The sequence below is a fragment of the Mya arenaria genome, chromosome 2 (assembly GCF_026914265.1).
Source record: "Mya arenaria isolate MELC-2E11 chromosome 2, ASM2691426v1".
In the NCBI taxonomy this organism is placed as follows: domain Eukaryota; kingdom Metazoa; phylum Mollusca; class Bivalvia; order Myida; family Myidae; genus Mya; species Mya arenaria.
This window is the reverse complement of record NC_069123.1, coordinates 14,469,167-14,485,529: the sequence shown is the minus strand read 5'-3', so window position 1 is coordinate 14,485,529 and position 16,363 is coordinate 14,469,167. Positions and strand designations below refer to the sequence as shown.

General features: G+C 34.3%; 1 protein-coding gene across 43 annotated transcripts in view; it reads right to left on the bottom strand.

The window, feature by feature from the left end:
- LOC128210139 (ankyrin-2-like) overlaps positions 1 to 16,363 on the bottom strand; it is a 183,313-nt gene that overhangs the window by 137,681 nt on the left and 29,269 nt on the right. For 37 of the 43 annotated variants that reach the window (XM_052914398.1, XM_052914431.1, XM_052914485.1 and 34 more), the window contains exons 4-11: positions 16,026 to 16,124; positions 13,993 to 14,091; positions 12,281 to 12,331; positions 8,778 to 8,966; positions 5,446 to 5,475; positions 3,604 to 3,702; positions 2,106 to 2,204; positions 1,104 to 1,202 (exon numbers count right to left, since the gene is read on the bottom strand). In XM_052914398.1, the coding sequence (XP_052770358.1) occupies positions 1,104 to 1,202; positions 2,106 to 2,204; positions 3,604 to 3,702; positions 5,446 to 5,475; positions 8,778 to 8,966; positions 12,281 to 12,331; positions 13,993 to 14,091; positions 16,026 to 16,124 (765 nt within the window). The remainder of the gene's footprint in view (positions 1 to 1,103; positions 1,203 to 2,105; positions 2,205 to 3,603; positions 3,703 to 5,445; positions 5,476 to 8,777; positions 8,967 to 12,280; positions 12,332 to 13,992; positions 14,092 to 16,025; positions 16,125 to 16,363) is intronic. The other 6 variants (XM_052914492.1, XM_052914517.1, XM_052914669.1 and 3 more) reach the window with 3 other exon arrangements.

The following is a 16,363-nucleotide window of genomic DNA, read 5'->3' as shown; positions in this document are numbered from 1 at the left end:
ATGAAGGCTTTATGGTAAATTGAGTTATGCACATGTGCGAGGGGATTAAACTGTTCTATTTGAGAAAGAAGAAGTATTTGATTACATGTATCATCCCCTTGATTAATTTACAGTTACATCATAATGGATAAAGGCTTTATGATAATGGAGTTAGGCACATGGTTGCCATAAGAAGCCAAATTTATGGGCAACAATATTATGGGTAATCAAGTAAAACTACTTACAATATTTAAATGAGTTTCCATGACGGACAAAATATTCTATCATATTGGATATGAAACTGTAGCCAAGTAGGCGGAGCTTAACAATGCAATAAGTATCATGGGGGTAAATTACATCAATATTCATTTATATGCACACGACTTAATCTCCATGCCAATATGGTAAAAAACAGTAATTACAACCACAACCCTCCTGATTGGAATAATACATCTTGCGCTATGAGCTCATTTATAACTTCACTTACTCAGGTAGTGGATGTATACATAAATATATAGGTGATATACAAAACAAGGATTCAATTCCCGTCATAATGATACAAACTTAACTCGACTTTATCAACATCTACAGCACCTTTTGGTGTTAAGTATTAGAGATAAGGCTACCCCAAATTGATTCTATTTTTAGCATGCGATTCCTATTACTTAACCTACCTACCTGGCTGCGGCAGGAAAAAACAAAGTGCCATAAATTTTTTATCTCATTCTCCTTACAATATAGGTAAATACAGATGCTCATGCATGATAGCAGATTTTACAACTGAAAATCATGACGATCGACCTTCACATGAATTTACCGGTCGATACTCTTAGATATTGAACTTCTGTAGACGTTAATGATTTCAGACTTAAATATAAGACTTAGAATAAGAAAATTATTTTTTCTTAACTTTAAAATTTGATCTTGGTAATTGGTTTTTGTTTGTTTTTTATTCTGAGTGCTTGAAAACCTACCTGATCATTTTTATCTTCGCTAAATTTTGATTTTGTGAAATGATTCTGTTTGTTTTCCATACAGAAGGATGAAAACCTACCAGCCCTATCACATTATACATAGGATCAATTTAGTATGACCTTGGTACAATGACTGCAGTTTGAACGAACCTTGGTCTTGGCCTGGTACGGCGCTCCACGGATGAGAAGGGTGTCCACCACATTCTCGTGTCCACTTCTGGCCGCACAATGTAGGGGGGTCAGTCCATCCTAGAATAGAGATAATGGTTACTTGAGGTTATTTCCTAGCTCATTGCAAATTATCCTAAAACAATATTTGGTTGAATTCCAAATTACAGAGTCTACTTTGTATAACAGACACCCTATCTTCCTACTTCATGGTTTTTAAAGTGTCCCTTTAACAATAAAGTTTTCAATGAATGAAGCAGCAATTGACAAAAATGTAACTTGTAAAAAATTTGGTATCATTTTAAAGGTCTTAAATGAATAGAATTGCACACCTTTTATTCTTTATTTCAACTGAAATCAGATGTAAAATTGCCTATTTTGCAATCCCTAATGGCCGAAAAAGCAGATTGTTATATTAGTCTTGGTTAAAATTCTACATATTTTCCATCTCAGCAAACCCTATCAAATGATACTTAAATACACTCACCAGGCATAAAACCTGACACTAGAATATATCAGATATTTTAAAAGGTTGGTTTCCATCAAGGTTGGTTGGTACCTGACAATCCATGATAAACATACCTAGTTTTTTATATATAGTATGTATTCACTGTGCTGTTCGTGGAGTTTTGTGCTGTTCTTCAATGTTTCTTGTTTGTGATTTTTTGTTTTTGTGTTCTATGTCTCTGGCGTTTACCCAGTGCCATTAAACCGGGTTTATGTTTAAACTTTTTGCAACCGAGCTTGTTTCTGTACTTTTTCACATAAGTATTCAGGAAGCGCATAAGCGCAGGAAAAAAAAGTGTATGGTCCAAACTCAGGTTTCAGGGTGCAATTTCATGAAGCCTGCAAGAAATTATCAACTACTTTCCATTATATGCAGTTATTGAATTATCGCAACAGAGTGATTTCTGGAAGAGAGACATGCATGTTTCCTATAGCAAACACCAAGAGCGTCTGTTTTACAATATTGTGTGCACCTACCCTAGTTTTCTCGTCAATGGTGGCCTTGTTGTCAAGCAACAGAGTGATCATGCTGTTCTTTCCCCAGCGAGCCGCAACGTGCAGAGGGGTGATGTTGTTCTGTAATATATAAGAAGAGAGGGACAATTTAGATGCTAATATATACAAAGAATATATGTACAGAGATCTTGGTGTTTTTTCCCCAGCGTTCGGCAAACTGGAGAGGGGTGATGTTGTTCTTTAATACAATGTTGGCGGGTTACAGATCGAAATAGCAGTAATAATGTCAACCATGTCCATTTACTTTAAATCTACAATTACAGTAAAAACCTTGAATAGGTCTTATGCAATGCTTAACATTGTCATGAAAATGCTGCTAAAAAAAATTGTGACTTACTTCGTAAAGTTAAAACAGAAAAATTGAATTTGCAGGCTCTCACTTATGCTCTCACGTACACTGCATGAATCCACCATAAACTAGAAATGTGTCCATAGGACACGGATGCCCCCACTTCGATTTTTTGTCACAGAAAATAAGCCATAATGATTATTCAGGATAATCTGAGGGCCCTAACTCCTAAATGATTAAAGCGATTTCCATGGCTATCGAACTTGATCAAGATATTATGGTCACAAACATGTGTTAAAAGTTTGGTGAGGATTGGACCAACAGTTTTCAAGAATTAGATCGGAAACAATCTTCGGGACGTATTTTTCAAGTCTTTTTTTGCAAATAAAGGGCCGTAACTCCTAAATGACAAAAGCGATTTCCATGGCTATCGAACTTGATCAAGATATTATGGTCACAATCATGTATGTAAAGTTTGGTGAGGATTGGACACATACTTTTCAAGAATTAGATTGGAAACATATATTTTTGAAGTATTTTTGGCAAAAAAGGGCCGTAACTCCTAAATGACTAAAGCGATTTCCATGACTATCGAACTTGATCAAGATATTATGGTCACAAACATGTGTTTAAAGTTTGGTGAGGATTGGACAAACGGTTTTCAAGAATTAGATCGGAAACAATCTTCGGGAATTTTTGGCAAAAAAGGGCCGTAACTCCTAAATGACTAAAGCGATTTCCATGACTATCAAACTTGATCAAGATATTATGGTCACAAACATGTGTTTAAAGTTTGGTGAGGATTGGACAAACGGTTTTCAAGAATTAGATCGGAAACAATCTTCGGGACGTACGTACGTACGTACGTACGTACGTACGGACAAGGGCAACCCTATATGCCGCCACTTTGTGGGGGCATAAAAAGAACCAATTCCTTATACACCAGTCAATTGCAACCCCCCCCCCTCCCACTTTAGGTCCGGGGAATAACAGAGACTTTTGACTTTCGGCCCAGCCAAGCCCGGGCAGAATTTCCCCGGCCATCCCCGGTATACCCCCGGACCTTGGGGGGCCGTGGTTACAATTGACTGGTGCATACCTAAATCATACCAAATAGCATGGAAGTATCTTACTCTGGTGCCAAGTTTTCGGCACCTTAAACCAACGTACCTTGGCCTTGAAGTTGACATCCGCACCCCTCTGTATAAGCAGCGTGCCGACATTGACATTTCCATAGTGAGAGGCAATATGTAAGGGGGTGAAACCGCTCTGAAACAGCAAGACAATATTATTAGCTGCTTTTTTTTTAAATCATTTTTTTTTTTTACATAACATTATTTGATCAAACATTGGACCAGAGAAATTGTTTCTTTAGATTTTCATCCACCCCTGACCGACAAAGACACCCTGCCCAATCTTCTTTAGTTGATAAAAAAATTAACTTTGTACAGATAAGGTTAACAACTTGGACAACAGCCCAAAAAGGAACACAACACAGTGTGTTTAAAATCAAATTTGTTACACACCTGTTTTTCAAGATATGGATGATAATCTTTAGAATTATTTTTCTCTGGCCTTATAATATATGTTTTTATTTCAGGACAAATATTTTCTCCAAGAAGGGTAAGATTGTTTTGTCAGTAAACTTATATACACCCATAAACGAACATTGGATTATGGACAGACATGTCATAACATGTACTTGAAATAACAGACATACTAGGTTACAAATTCTAAGACAAAATTATTAGAGCCTCAATTTAAAGAATTCAATTTGATTGATTTATTGTAATAAATTCATTACTGATATTACTGTTATAAACATAACTTGACAATATATATGAGGAAAGCCACAAAAATCAAATGAATGAACACAAAATACGAAAAAAACACAAAATGACCAAAAATTGCTGATGAGAAATATCGCATCTCCTAATGACCTATAACAAGATATTTTCAGACTTAAAAAAGGAAACACTGATTAGAAAATCTGGGTTTCTAGGAAACACATCCGGCTTTTAACAGCATCTTTCGTCACTTATCATATTCCTGCATCAATATCATATAAACATTATCAAGATAAACTTAACTGTAAAGTATATATTTTTTAATTTGTTGCTATCAGCGCCTGATAACCCCCCTGCAAAACCTCTGTAATAATTCATTCTGATTGAAATACACCTGTTGAAAAATAGTTAAGATAACATTTTGAGTTTACAGAGAAAATTTGTGGAAAAAATATTATTAAACTGGGTGAAAAAGTCTTTGAGTAGGATAAAAAAAAAAATAGGGTCTGGATGATACAAACATAAAAATTGGGTCAAGAAATAACACTTTGTGGGGAAAAATGTTTAAAAAAAAAAATTGCAAAATTAAACATTCACATACAGCAGATGGACACAGAATTCCACACATAAAATCCAACCTTTTTTGCAGAAACCTTTGGGACTAAGTTCTCGTGTTCAAAAACAAAAATATGACAATAACTCATGCATGCAAATAAGCCGTTTAAAATGACATGATGTTTTACAAAAGCACGAACACAACAAAATCAAATAAAAAAAAAAGATACGCAAATTCATAATTGTGCATCAATTTGCAACTCAAAACACAACTCTGTTCTTTTCATTTTAAAAAAACTAAAGCATATTCTGAGGAAAACAATTTGTGATCTGAACTGAGCTTTTTACTATTATCAAGTTAAGTTCTTCTGAGATTGATATAGCCATTGTTGCCTTCATAATTCTATAATATGTGTATTTATTAAGCAAATATATCACAGTTTCTACAGAAAACAGATGTGTTTGCCCATTCCTGTAAACCAGTTGAATAACAGAAATGTCTTTTACCACAGACAACCTACATAGACTCTTTTTATCAATCTTGCTTATTTATTAAAACAGATTTACAACACTTAAAGCTCAGTTTAGATCACAAGGTCATGTTTCCTTTGGTGTAAAGGTCAGAGGTGAAGGTCACAACATTGCCAAGGTCACTGTATTCTGTACAAACCTTTGTAGTGTCATTGACTAGGCCACCACCCTGTGGGATTGTAATGGGGGAATTTTATACACTTTTGTAATAAAGGGTATGACAATATAAAATGGAACTATTTATTTTAAAAGGTCATTTTATAAACATCCAAGATGGAAGCCGAAATACATGTACATACATTTTAGTACATGCATGCATGACTTTGATACATTCTTAGCCATAAAAGGTCATATTTAACATATTTAACTTAACTACACAAAGAACTTTAAACATCAACATTATGACATGACTGACAAACAATTTATTAAAATCTGCATTCTTTCTATAAATATGCTGTAATGTTGTGACTCCCGGTTACTTATATTACAAGTTTCTAAAAGTTCTGGTATCGTGTTTATGACAGCCTCAAGTCAATGTTTTAAGACTCAGACTCAGAAAAGCATAAATTACAAAGAATTATCTTAATTACATTCATTCTACAGCATGAATATAAATAATATCATACTTTCAAATAGAAATAAAATGCAGTGAAATTTCGCCATCAATACTCAAATACAAGGAAAAGTTAAAATTAAATGAGGATTTGAAGTTCTGCCTTATAATTTATTGTGAACTCAGACTTCAGACGGTCTGTAAACATGGCCTCGAGGACTGTATTGCAACATATGTTACTTTATAATCCTTATAAAGTAACAGTCTGTTATTTAGCTGAATATCTTCATCTCTTAATAGTTATGCAGATGAGTCAATATCATGATCGATCACCATGTCAATTACACAATCCAATTAATAAAAGTTCTATCAATAATAGAAATCAGAACCTTTCAACCAGATATTCACAAATCTGAATATGGCTGAGGAATCAACAGATGCTATTTGCCATGTTTACCAGGGACGGATAATGACTCAGCCTACAGCACCAGGTCATTGATTTCCAATGGCTCATCCATATTATGAGGATCAATATCTTTTAGTCACCAAGTTCCATTATAAGATTCTGAGATGCATGCATTGGTTACTGCGCATTCATCGTGATTGCTCAATTGTCCTGATCAATATGATTTAGTCAACAAATGTGGTATGAGGCACATAACAATTTCAGGGTTTTTGCTTTGACATAATTTAAGTCTCAGATGGGTTTTTTTCTATTTATATATAGATGTTCGTTTTTATAGGGACAATTTGGACGTGATTTATCATTAGCAGAAATGATCCACTCGATATCCCTTAATTGGGCTGAAATCTTGCTTTATAAATAAATTAAATGTTCTCCAGTCCCCCCCCCCACACACACACGCATTATATTTTTTTTAAATCCCCACCCCATATTTTTTTAAATGTAAATTAAAATCCTTGTAGCAAACCCTCAAATTACTAAACACATAATAATTTTTCTCCCAGCAAGCCAGATTTCCATAAAACTCTCATAACCCTTTTTTAAGATTGCATGGCACACCAAAGAGACATGAAAGTCTTAATGAAGGAATCCAATTAAATTTTTCAGGACATTGCTCCACTGTTTCTCACTAATCTAACCCTAGTGCTTGAAGAAACTTGGTCGATTATTCAAGCACAGGACACCAATCAGCCAGACTGCCAATAATCTTCTGTCAATTACTATAGCACAGCAATCAGTGGGGCAAACAGAACTCCTGGGCCATTTTTTATCGTAAACAACCTCAAATGTATTTCAACGGTTTACATACTCAAAAAGCGGTATGTTTAAGCTCGCTGCAAGTAGATCGCGTAGTAATTTTATTTAACAGTTAAACTTTATGACTTAACTCTTGGGAACCCTAATTATGTTTGCAATAATACACTTCACTGGCAATCAATTTAAACATAGATCAATAAATACAACTCTAAAACACAAGATTTAATTAATGCTATAATTCAAAAATTCACGAACTACTTCAACTGATGTACCAGCATACATCCAAGGTTTTTTTTTTATAAAAATGGCTGAGGAGTTCGGAATGTCAGCGGGGTTCTTAAAAAATGTGAAATTTGAAACAGTTGTCTGCTGCCCATGTATGGAAATGTCTGAATAATGCATTTGCTTCCTAGAACGGAAATGCAATTTGGGACATTGCCAAACATGTATCGACAAACTGTGATTAAATAACTAGAATTTCTGTGTAAACAATTATGATTCATTATCAGCCTGTTTATTAATATGAAGCAGAAATCAGGAAGGAAATATTGCTACATATTCATTTCTTAAATGTCAAGAGTCATACATATAAAAAGATCATTGAAGAAAACTATTTTCAGAAACTTTTTCTATCTCATCGTTTGTTAATTTCTACATGAATGCAAATAAAGTGAGTTTTTTAGCGGCATAATAAACACTTAACTTGCAAGATTATTGATAGAGTCTAACTTGCAAGATTATTGATAGAGTCTAACTAGCAAGATTACTGATAGAGTCTAACTTGCAAGATTATTGATAGAGTCTGAAGAATAAAACTATCAGCACTTTATATGTCCAACACTTATTGACAAATGTTTCCAAAACATCGCATGCAAAAAAACACAGCCCTAAGCAATAATTCAGTCTTCGAGAAACCTCGGAGAAACACGACTAACAGAATCAGTATTGATCGATGCTTTGGAAATGCTTTATTTATTCCTATATGAAGTCTGTTGTTACACTGTGTATTTTAAGATAATAAATAGGCATTTCTGTCACAGCACAAGATAAAAATCAGTTCGAACATATTTAGAAATAAATTTAACAAATGGAAAATGTTTTACACAAATCTTAGTGTAAACAAGTTGATTTCATACTTAAATTGAAACAGGTTTTTCCCTGGTACCTAAGTTTTGAATAGTTTCTCATACCTCAATTTAAACAGGTTTTCTAAATTTATAGTGTAAAGATGCACTCTTACTCCCAAACAAGATTTACCAGAATCAATAATATTGTTTTAATATTCCAAAAGGAGGAATAAAGGTCAAAATCTATGCTTCTTATGAAGGATACCAAGTTTAATTTGAAAGAAATGAGTGTTACACACGGTATTTCTACCTTATGAGATTATAGCAGAAATCTTTTAGCATTCACCAATCATTTAATATTTTTGCGCTTTCTGCATTAAATTCATGGTTACAATCTTGCAATAAATGCATTATTTAGTAAGTAGTTTAAGGTCTATCAGTCAAAATCTATGTTTGTTATGCATGTGTATGTATTGATTTTGAATAAGAGTGTCACTTTAAACATCTGTTTTCTCATACTATATTTAGAACATGCTTTCATCATAACTTATTTAGTTTAGACACGTTTTCATTTAAAATGATTTAAATGAAATTTTTTCGTAATATAACTTAAACACATTTTTTAATACCTTGGTTTGAAGATCGACATTGTTCTGTTCGTTCTGGAGCAGAAGTGCCGCCGACTTTGTGTCGTCTTTTTTCGCGGCAATGTGAAGTGCGGGCAGACGGACCTTGCCTTTTGTATCATGTTCGAGCAACACGGCAACTACACGCTCGTGGCCCTGTTGAAGAGCTACTGCCAGGGGAGTGAATCCATCCTGAATTTTTAGGGAAGTAATAAAAATTAGAAACACCGAAATGGTACAAAAAATGGTGTGATGATATAGTTGGTGAAATTTACAACATATCTACAAGAAACCATTCCAAATAATAACATATACTCATGCTAAAACAAAATTACAAAAAAATGTTTTTTATTTCAGATTTCAAAATAAACTGACATCAGCAAAATATGTTAACAGAACGTTTTACAACAGAACAGAAAACAAATGAGTTTAACTGATAATAATAAGCAATAATAACATCATATTTCATAGAAAGCTAAGCCAAGTAAAGTGAGCAAATAAAAAGCATGCTTTTTAAAATAGCCGGAAATGAATGCTTGTTTTTTTGTTAATAAATCTTTCTGTGAGTTCTACCTTCCTCTTGGACAGAAAACAACAACATAGATATCAGTCTGTTTTAGTCAGTTAACTCTTATTTGACCCAGCAAAGACCCTCAGACAGTTAATTAGCTCAAGAATCAATCAGTCACCTGGACAGGAAGACTGATGCTAATTACTGGCACTGGCTGGAAGCTGTATGTTTACCATTTTTGTTTTTCGAAAACAAAGAAACATCAATATTAGTCTGGATTTCTAGCCATAATATTTCTCTGTTTTCCAAGCCCTGGACAGGGAAATCATTAGCATTTGGAAAAGGCAAAATAAAAGCATTCACTTGAAGCAAACATTGTTAGGTAAATATCTATGGGAGGTCTTAAGCACCAGTCAATTGTAACCACAGCCCCCCCACCCCCCCAGGTGTGTGTGTGGGGGGGGGTATAACAGGGAACAGGGATAGCCGGGGAAATATGGCCAAATCATGAGATGAAGAATTGTAGTTGAAGACTGCCTCAAAATCATTTAGTGTTCAGGTCAGTGTCTCAGTGAATGATATGATTCACATTAAATCCTTAAATACCGCCCCCCCCCCCCCCCCTCCCCGTCCATGAACACAACTGCCCATTTAGTCGTTGTAAATTATAAGAGCTTTAATTTCATAAGTGACCCTAGTAAGTGATGCTAGAATGAAAATGAGTTTATGTACCCTGCAGTCTGACATGATCATTTTCATTAAATTTACTGTTTCGATTAATTTGCAACAAGTGCTTAAAGCTGCCAAACATATGTAGTGTATAAATCATTTCTATGCATATTCTGTTCAATAATTAATTGTTGTACTTTTTCTCTCTCAGTCTCTCTCTGGCAATATTTATTTTGCAATAAGACATGCTATATGATGATATATTGGAATCACAGAACTGTGGAACATAAAAAAGCTCTCACCCAAGCATAATATAACCCTGGGTCAAAGAAACACTGGGAATTATTAACCATTCTACAAATAATGTAATCCTATATTCTACTTGACTATATAATCATGGGATTGGTGCAGTAAGGTATAAAGTGACTGTAACTTTGATATTGCCTGCACAGGGTTTTAAGTGCTTTAAATAGCTTCTGCCAAGCAATGTAAGTGTTTTTAAGTGCTTTAAATAGCTTCTGCCAAGCAATGTAAGTGTTTAAAGTGCTTTGTGTAGCTTCTACCTAGAAATGTAAGTCCTTATATTATTTTCTATAGGACTTTGGTGTAGCTTCTAAAAAGCAATGTTAGTCTTTATGGTGATTTGGTCTGGCTTCTAAAAAGCAATGTTAGTCTTAATGATGCTTTGGTCTGGCTTCTTAAAAAAGCAACATTAGTCTTTATGGTGCTTTGGTCTGGCTTCTAAAAAGCAATGCTAGTCTTTATGGTGCTTTGGTGAAGCTTCTAAAAAGCAATGTTAGTCTTTATGGTGATTTGGTCTGGCTTCTAAAAAGCAATGTTAGTCTTTATAGTGCTTTGGTGAAGCTTCTAAAAAGCAATGCTAGTCTTTATGGTGCTTTGGTGAAGCTTCTAAAAAGCAATGTTAGTCTTTATGGTGATTTGGTCTGGCTTCTAAAAAGCAATGTTAGTCTTTATGGTGCTTTGGTGAAGCTTCTAAAAAGCAATGTTAGTCTTTACGGTGCTTTGATCTGGCTTCTAAAAAGCAATGTTAGTCTTTATGGTGCTTTGGTGAAGCTTCTAAAAAGCAACGTTAGTCTTTATGGTGATTTGGTCTGGCTTCTAAAAAGCAATGCTAGTCTTTATGGTGCTTTGGTGAAGCTTCTAAAAAGCAATGTTAGTCTTTATGGTGATTTGGTCTGGCTTCTAAAAAGCAATGCTAGTCTTTATAGTGCTTTGGTGAAGCTTCTAAAAAGCAATGCTAGTCTTTATGGTGCTTTGGTGAAGCTTCTAAAAAGCAATGTTAGTCTTTATGGTGATTTGGTCTGGCTTCTAAAAAGCAATGTTAGTCTTTATGGTGCTTTGGTGAAGCTTCTAAAAAGCAATGTTAGTCTTTACGGTGCTTTGATCTGGCTTCTAAAAAGCAATGTTAGTCTTTATGGTGCTTTGGTGAAGCTTCTAAAAAGCAACGTTAGTCTTTATGGTGATTTGGTCTGGCTTCTAAAAAGCAATGCTAGTCTTTATGGTGCTTTGGTGAAGCTTCTAAAAAGCAACGTTAGTCTTTATGGTGATTTGGTCTGGCTTCTAAAAAGCAATGCTAGTCTTTATGGTGCTTTGGTGAAGCTTCTAAAAAGCAATGCTAGTCTTTATGGTGCTTTGGTGAAGCTTCTAAAAAGCAATGTTAGTCTTAATGGTGCTTTGGTGAAGCTTCTAAAAAGCAATGCTAGTCTTTATGGTGCTTTGGTGAAGCTTCTAAAAAGCAATGTTAGTCTTTATGGTGATTTGGTCTGGCTTCTAAAAAGCAATGCTAGTCTTTATGGTGCTTTGGTGAAGCTTCTAAAAAGCAATGTTAGTCTTTATGGTGATTTGGTCTGGCTTCTAAAAAGCAATGTTAGTCTTTATGGTGCTTTGGTGAAGCTTCTAAAAAGCAATGTTAGTCTTTATGGTGATTTGGTCTGGCTTCTAAAAAGCAATGCTAGTCTTTATGGTGCTTTGGTGAAGCTTCTAAAAAGCAATGTTAGTCTTTATGGTGCTTTGATCTGGCTTCTAAAAAGCAATGTTAGTCTTTATGGTGCTTTGGTGAAGCTTCTAAAAAGCAACGTTAGTCTTTATGGTGATTTGGTCTGGCTTCTAAAAAGCAATTTATAGTGCTTTGGTCTGGCTTCTAAAAAGCAATTTAAGTCTTTATAGTGCTTTGGTGTAGCTTCTAAAAAGCAATGTTAGCTTTTATTAGTGTCTCGGTTCATTACCCTGTTCCCTACCCCGTTAGTTATAACAAATAAATAATTCGATGTTATAATAACATTTCTGGCGTATATATACTCTATACCTCCGGGGCTGTATAACTGCGCCTTTCACCAGATATCTCATTGTTATTCCCCTAAAATATAACACACAAAATGCAACAGAAAACATACATAGTGAAAAATAAAATAGGCACAAAAGGAAAAAAATAAAATCATACAAAATAACCACATGCTTGACATTTAAAGGGACATTTAGACACCAGATGGTCCCAAAATCGGCAAATACAGTATTTCCTCAAAACAAGCCAAGAGTTGTCAATACGACCTAGTAAGAGGCCAATAATACATCACTTTAAATGATTAAAAGAATACTTTGTCGCTGTGTCAGATAAGTTTGCCCATTTAAAAATAGAGCATAATGGTTTCCCAGTTTATACTGTGTATATTTATGATGTGAAAGTCACATGATTAGTATGGATACGTTTACCAGTGCTATTTTTAACTTTACTGGTATTTACAAGTTAAGACAAACCCAGTAAATTTAGAATTGGACACATGTGTCATTTAAGCAATGTGATACATCAATAAGTAAGATTCAATGTGTTGTTCACAAAGATATCAATTTTATGTAAGTTTTTGACAATTTTCTTTTTTTGCAATTGTATCATCTGGTGTCTAGTCCCTTTAATAAAAACCAAGAAATTTTTATGTGCAATAACACAACATTCACAGAAGATAATGACTAAACAACAACACTTAATGAAAATAAGTACAGGTTATTGAATTCATATGAAAGTATATGCACAAGTTCTGCAGCATAATGTTTTCATACAATTAAAAAAAAAGTAATGATTTTTTCATAAACTTACAACAGTGGAATGATACTATAAAGAAATTTAAAATATAATTGCCTTTTTGTCTTTTCTAAGAAAATGGCTTTGGTTAAAAGCTTACGTGACTGCATACAACTGACATTTCATGCTTTTATCTGTAATGTAACCATTAAACTGATACTTTCCACAAACCAGTGAAAGTATAAGTGCCGCAAAGATTACAAACTGAATATCGAATGATAGTGAATGTTATATGCTTTTATAATTTGTTTGCATTTTACTCGGTCATAAATAAAACTCATAGCAGAGCAAATATCCAGCACTTTATAAACTCCGGTCAATGTACTGATATGCACGTGCAGTCATACAAGTATCGAGAAAACAGGAGGTTGCAATTTCTCATGCAAACAACAACACATAATGATTTCATTAATGAAGAGCGACAGGAGCAGACATCAACATAACAGTTTTATCAGGAGAAACAGGTTCTCCCACAGGGCACCATACCTCTCTGACAATGAATTTGTCTCACCAAGACATTCTTATTAATGTTATTCTTCTAATTCTTACCAAGATTTATAACCCATTCTTCTGTAGAACTATAGTCAGATATAGACCACAAGAAAATATTGCTTTCAAGATGAGTTTTAACCCTTTTGCAACTATCACTGTGTTGCACAATCAGGGCAGACAAACATTATAAAGTCACTAAATTATGCCATGATTCTACTTGTCAAATTCCACCCTTATGGTGCAGAACTTTGGGGGGATTCAATCAACCACAAATCACTTGGCCAATAATTGTTTGTCCAATTGAAACCCCTTTACATTATAACTATCACTCCTCCATTTGAAGGACTGGTCTACAAACTAGATTGCGTTGAATTTTTATCATTGAAAGAACATTAAATGATTGAACTTGCCCACTGAGAGTTGCATAATTATCTCCCCTGACTACTCACCACGGTGGAGAGACTCTGACTGGCTCCACTGGACAGTAGAAACTTCACCACCTCAGCGTGACCTTCCTGGGCAGCCATGTACAGTGGTGTGAAACCAGTCTGAAATAGAATAATGCTTTTAGAAAATGCATCATAGAAAAAATTATGCTTTCTGTAGTCTGAAATCTATAAAACAGCCAGCAAAACTCAGTCTAAAATCTGTGAAATGGCCAGCAAAACTTTGTCTGAAATCTGTGATATGGCTGACAAAAATTAGTCTGAAATCTGTGAAATGGCCGACAAAAATTAGTCTGAAATCTGTGAAATGGCCAGCAAAACCTAGTCTGAAATCTGTGAAATGGCCAGCAAAACTTAGTCTGAAATCTGTAATATGGCCGACAAAAATCAGTCTGAAATCTGTGAAATAGCCGACAAAAATTAGTCTGAAATCTGTGAAATGGCCAGCAAAACTTAGTCTGAAATCTGTGATATGGCCAACAAAAATTAGTCTGAAATCTGTGAAATGGCCGACAAAAATTAGTCTGAAATCTGTGAAATGGCCTGCAAAACTAAGTCTGAATTCAGTGAAATCTGGAATCAGTATAATACAAGATTAAAAGTCTAAAATCAGAGGAGAGTTACATAAGCATAATCAGTCTAAAGTCTTGAGTCTGTGTCATTGCAACAGCACCAATAAGAAAACAGTACAAAAACAATACAATTATACAGAGATGGGGACTATCAGTCTAGAAAAAATATTTTATAAGCGATTTTACCATTTACTGAGCCAATCAAGGCCTTGTTTGAACTACCCCTAGTAGCTTTAGACAATTTGTTATTTACCAGATGTAGAGTACATGATCATGTGGATTTTTTATTACAGATAAACTGAGAATTACCTTTGAACATGCACTACAGATCCTAGGCCATTTAAATGATAAGATGCAATGATATCAACTTTTTCATGTCCTATTTCTATTAAAGAATATTCAGTCTCACAGACAATCCTTGAGATACATTAAAATGTAAATCAGGCCAGTTGGTTTACATAAAATTGAACACTTTTGCACTAACATTTTTTTGCATATTTTGTAATACAAAATTAAAACAGATACCTCTCTTTAATCCGTCCAATAAGTGGATAGTAAATAACTCTTATGATAAACTTGCAAATCGCAAATGCAAGAAATTAACTCAAGTTGTGAAGTGGTTTTTCCTTTTTTAATAGCTCTGGCAAAAAATGTATGGCTCATTCCTTAATCATTAAAACTCGATTTTTGTCTGACATTGGTGGTACAATATTGAATTACCATAACTTATTAACTTTCATATGTTTGTTTTTTGATTTTTTTGTCTGATAATGTAAATGATTCTACAGACGTGTAGATCTATACTCAAAGCCGTTAACAGCAGTTCTTGAAGACTCTGTTACATCATTTTTGGCACAAGTAAAACTGTTTCTCACATATTGTTGATGGAAGGTACTTTTTGTCAGCTCGTTCTAATCAGAAATAGTGGAAGAATTAGATGAATTTATTTGGCAGCTACATTACGATAGAGATGCAGACTGTTCATAACCATTGCACATGCCTCCTGATTAATCCATTTTTAACCTGTTTCTTAGTGGCAGGAACATTTCGTGGTCTTAATGGTCTTAATTAAAAAAGGAAAATCTTCACTTATTTCAGCAACTGACTCTTCAAGGTCAACCTTAAGCAAAACCTTGACATTGACCTTTAACTTATTTTCAATCAGCATAGGTCAAAGCCTTAAGCAAAACCTTGACATTGACCATGAACTTATTTTCAATCAGCATCTTTTTAAGACCCTCATTAAGATAGTGAGATCACAATATATACAGTTATTACAACTTCAGTGATTAACTTTTCAAGGTCATGACCTTGACCTTTATATGCCTGGGACTTGATCTTGACCTGCCCTTATACAACCATCTAAACACTCGTAACTACTTCAACAGGATAATCATAATAAAAAAATCACAATATTTAAGTTAATAACTTCAGAAAATGACCTCCAAAGGTCATGACCTTTACCTGAGCTTGTACGTTGACCTTGGCCTGATGTTCAACCAGCATCTTGACAATCTCCTCATGGCCGGCTAGGGAGGCAATGTGAAGAGCTGTGTTCCCTTTCTGTAAAAATATCATGAAATAAGATTGAATTGTAATTTCAACATGCACATTATGTAATATGTTATAAGTTAGTTTTTACTGTTCTTTATTTTTTGTTTGACAGTGACTCTAACAAAATCACAAGCATATGCCCTGGGCTCCGTTCCAATAGAGATTGAAATGCTTAAGATCATTAAAATTCATGCATACTCGTTTTTGAACAATTATTGCATTGATTCTGCATGTAATTTTCTGGGCTA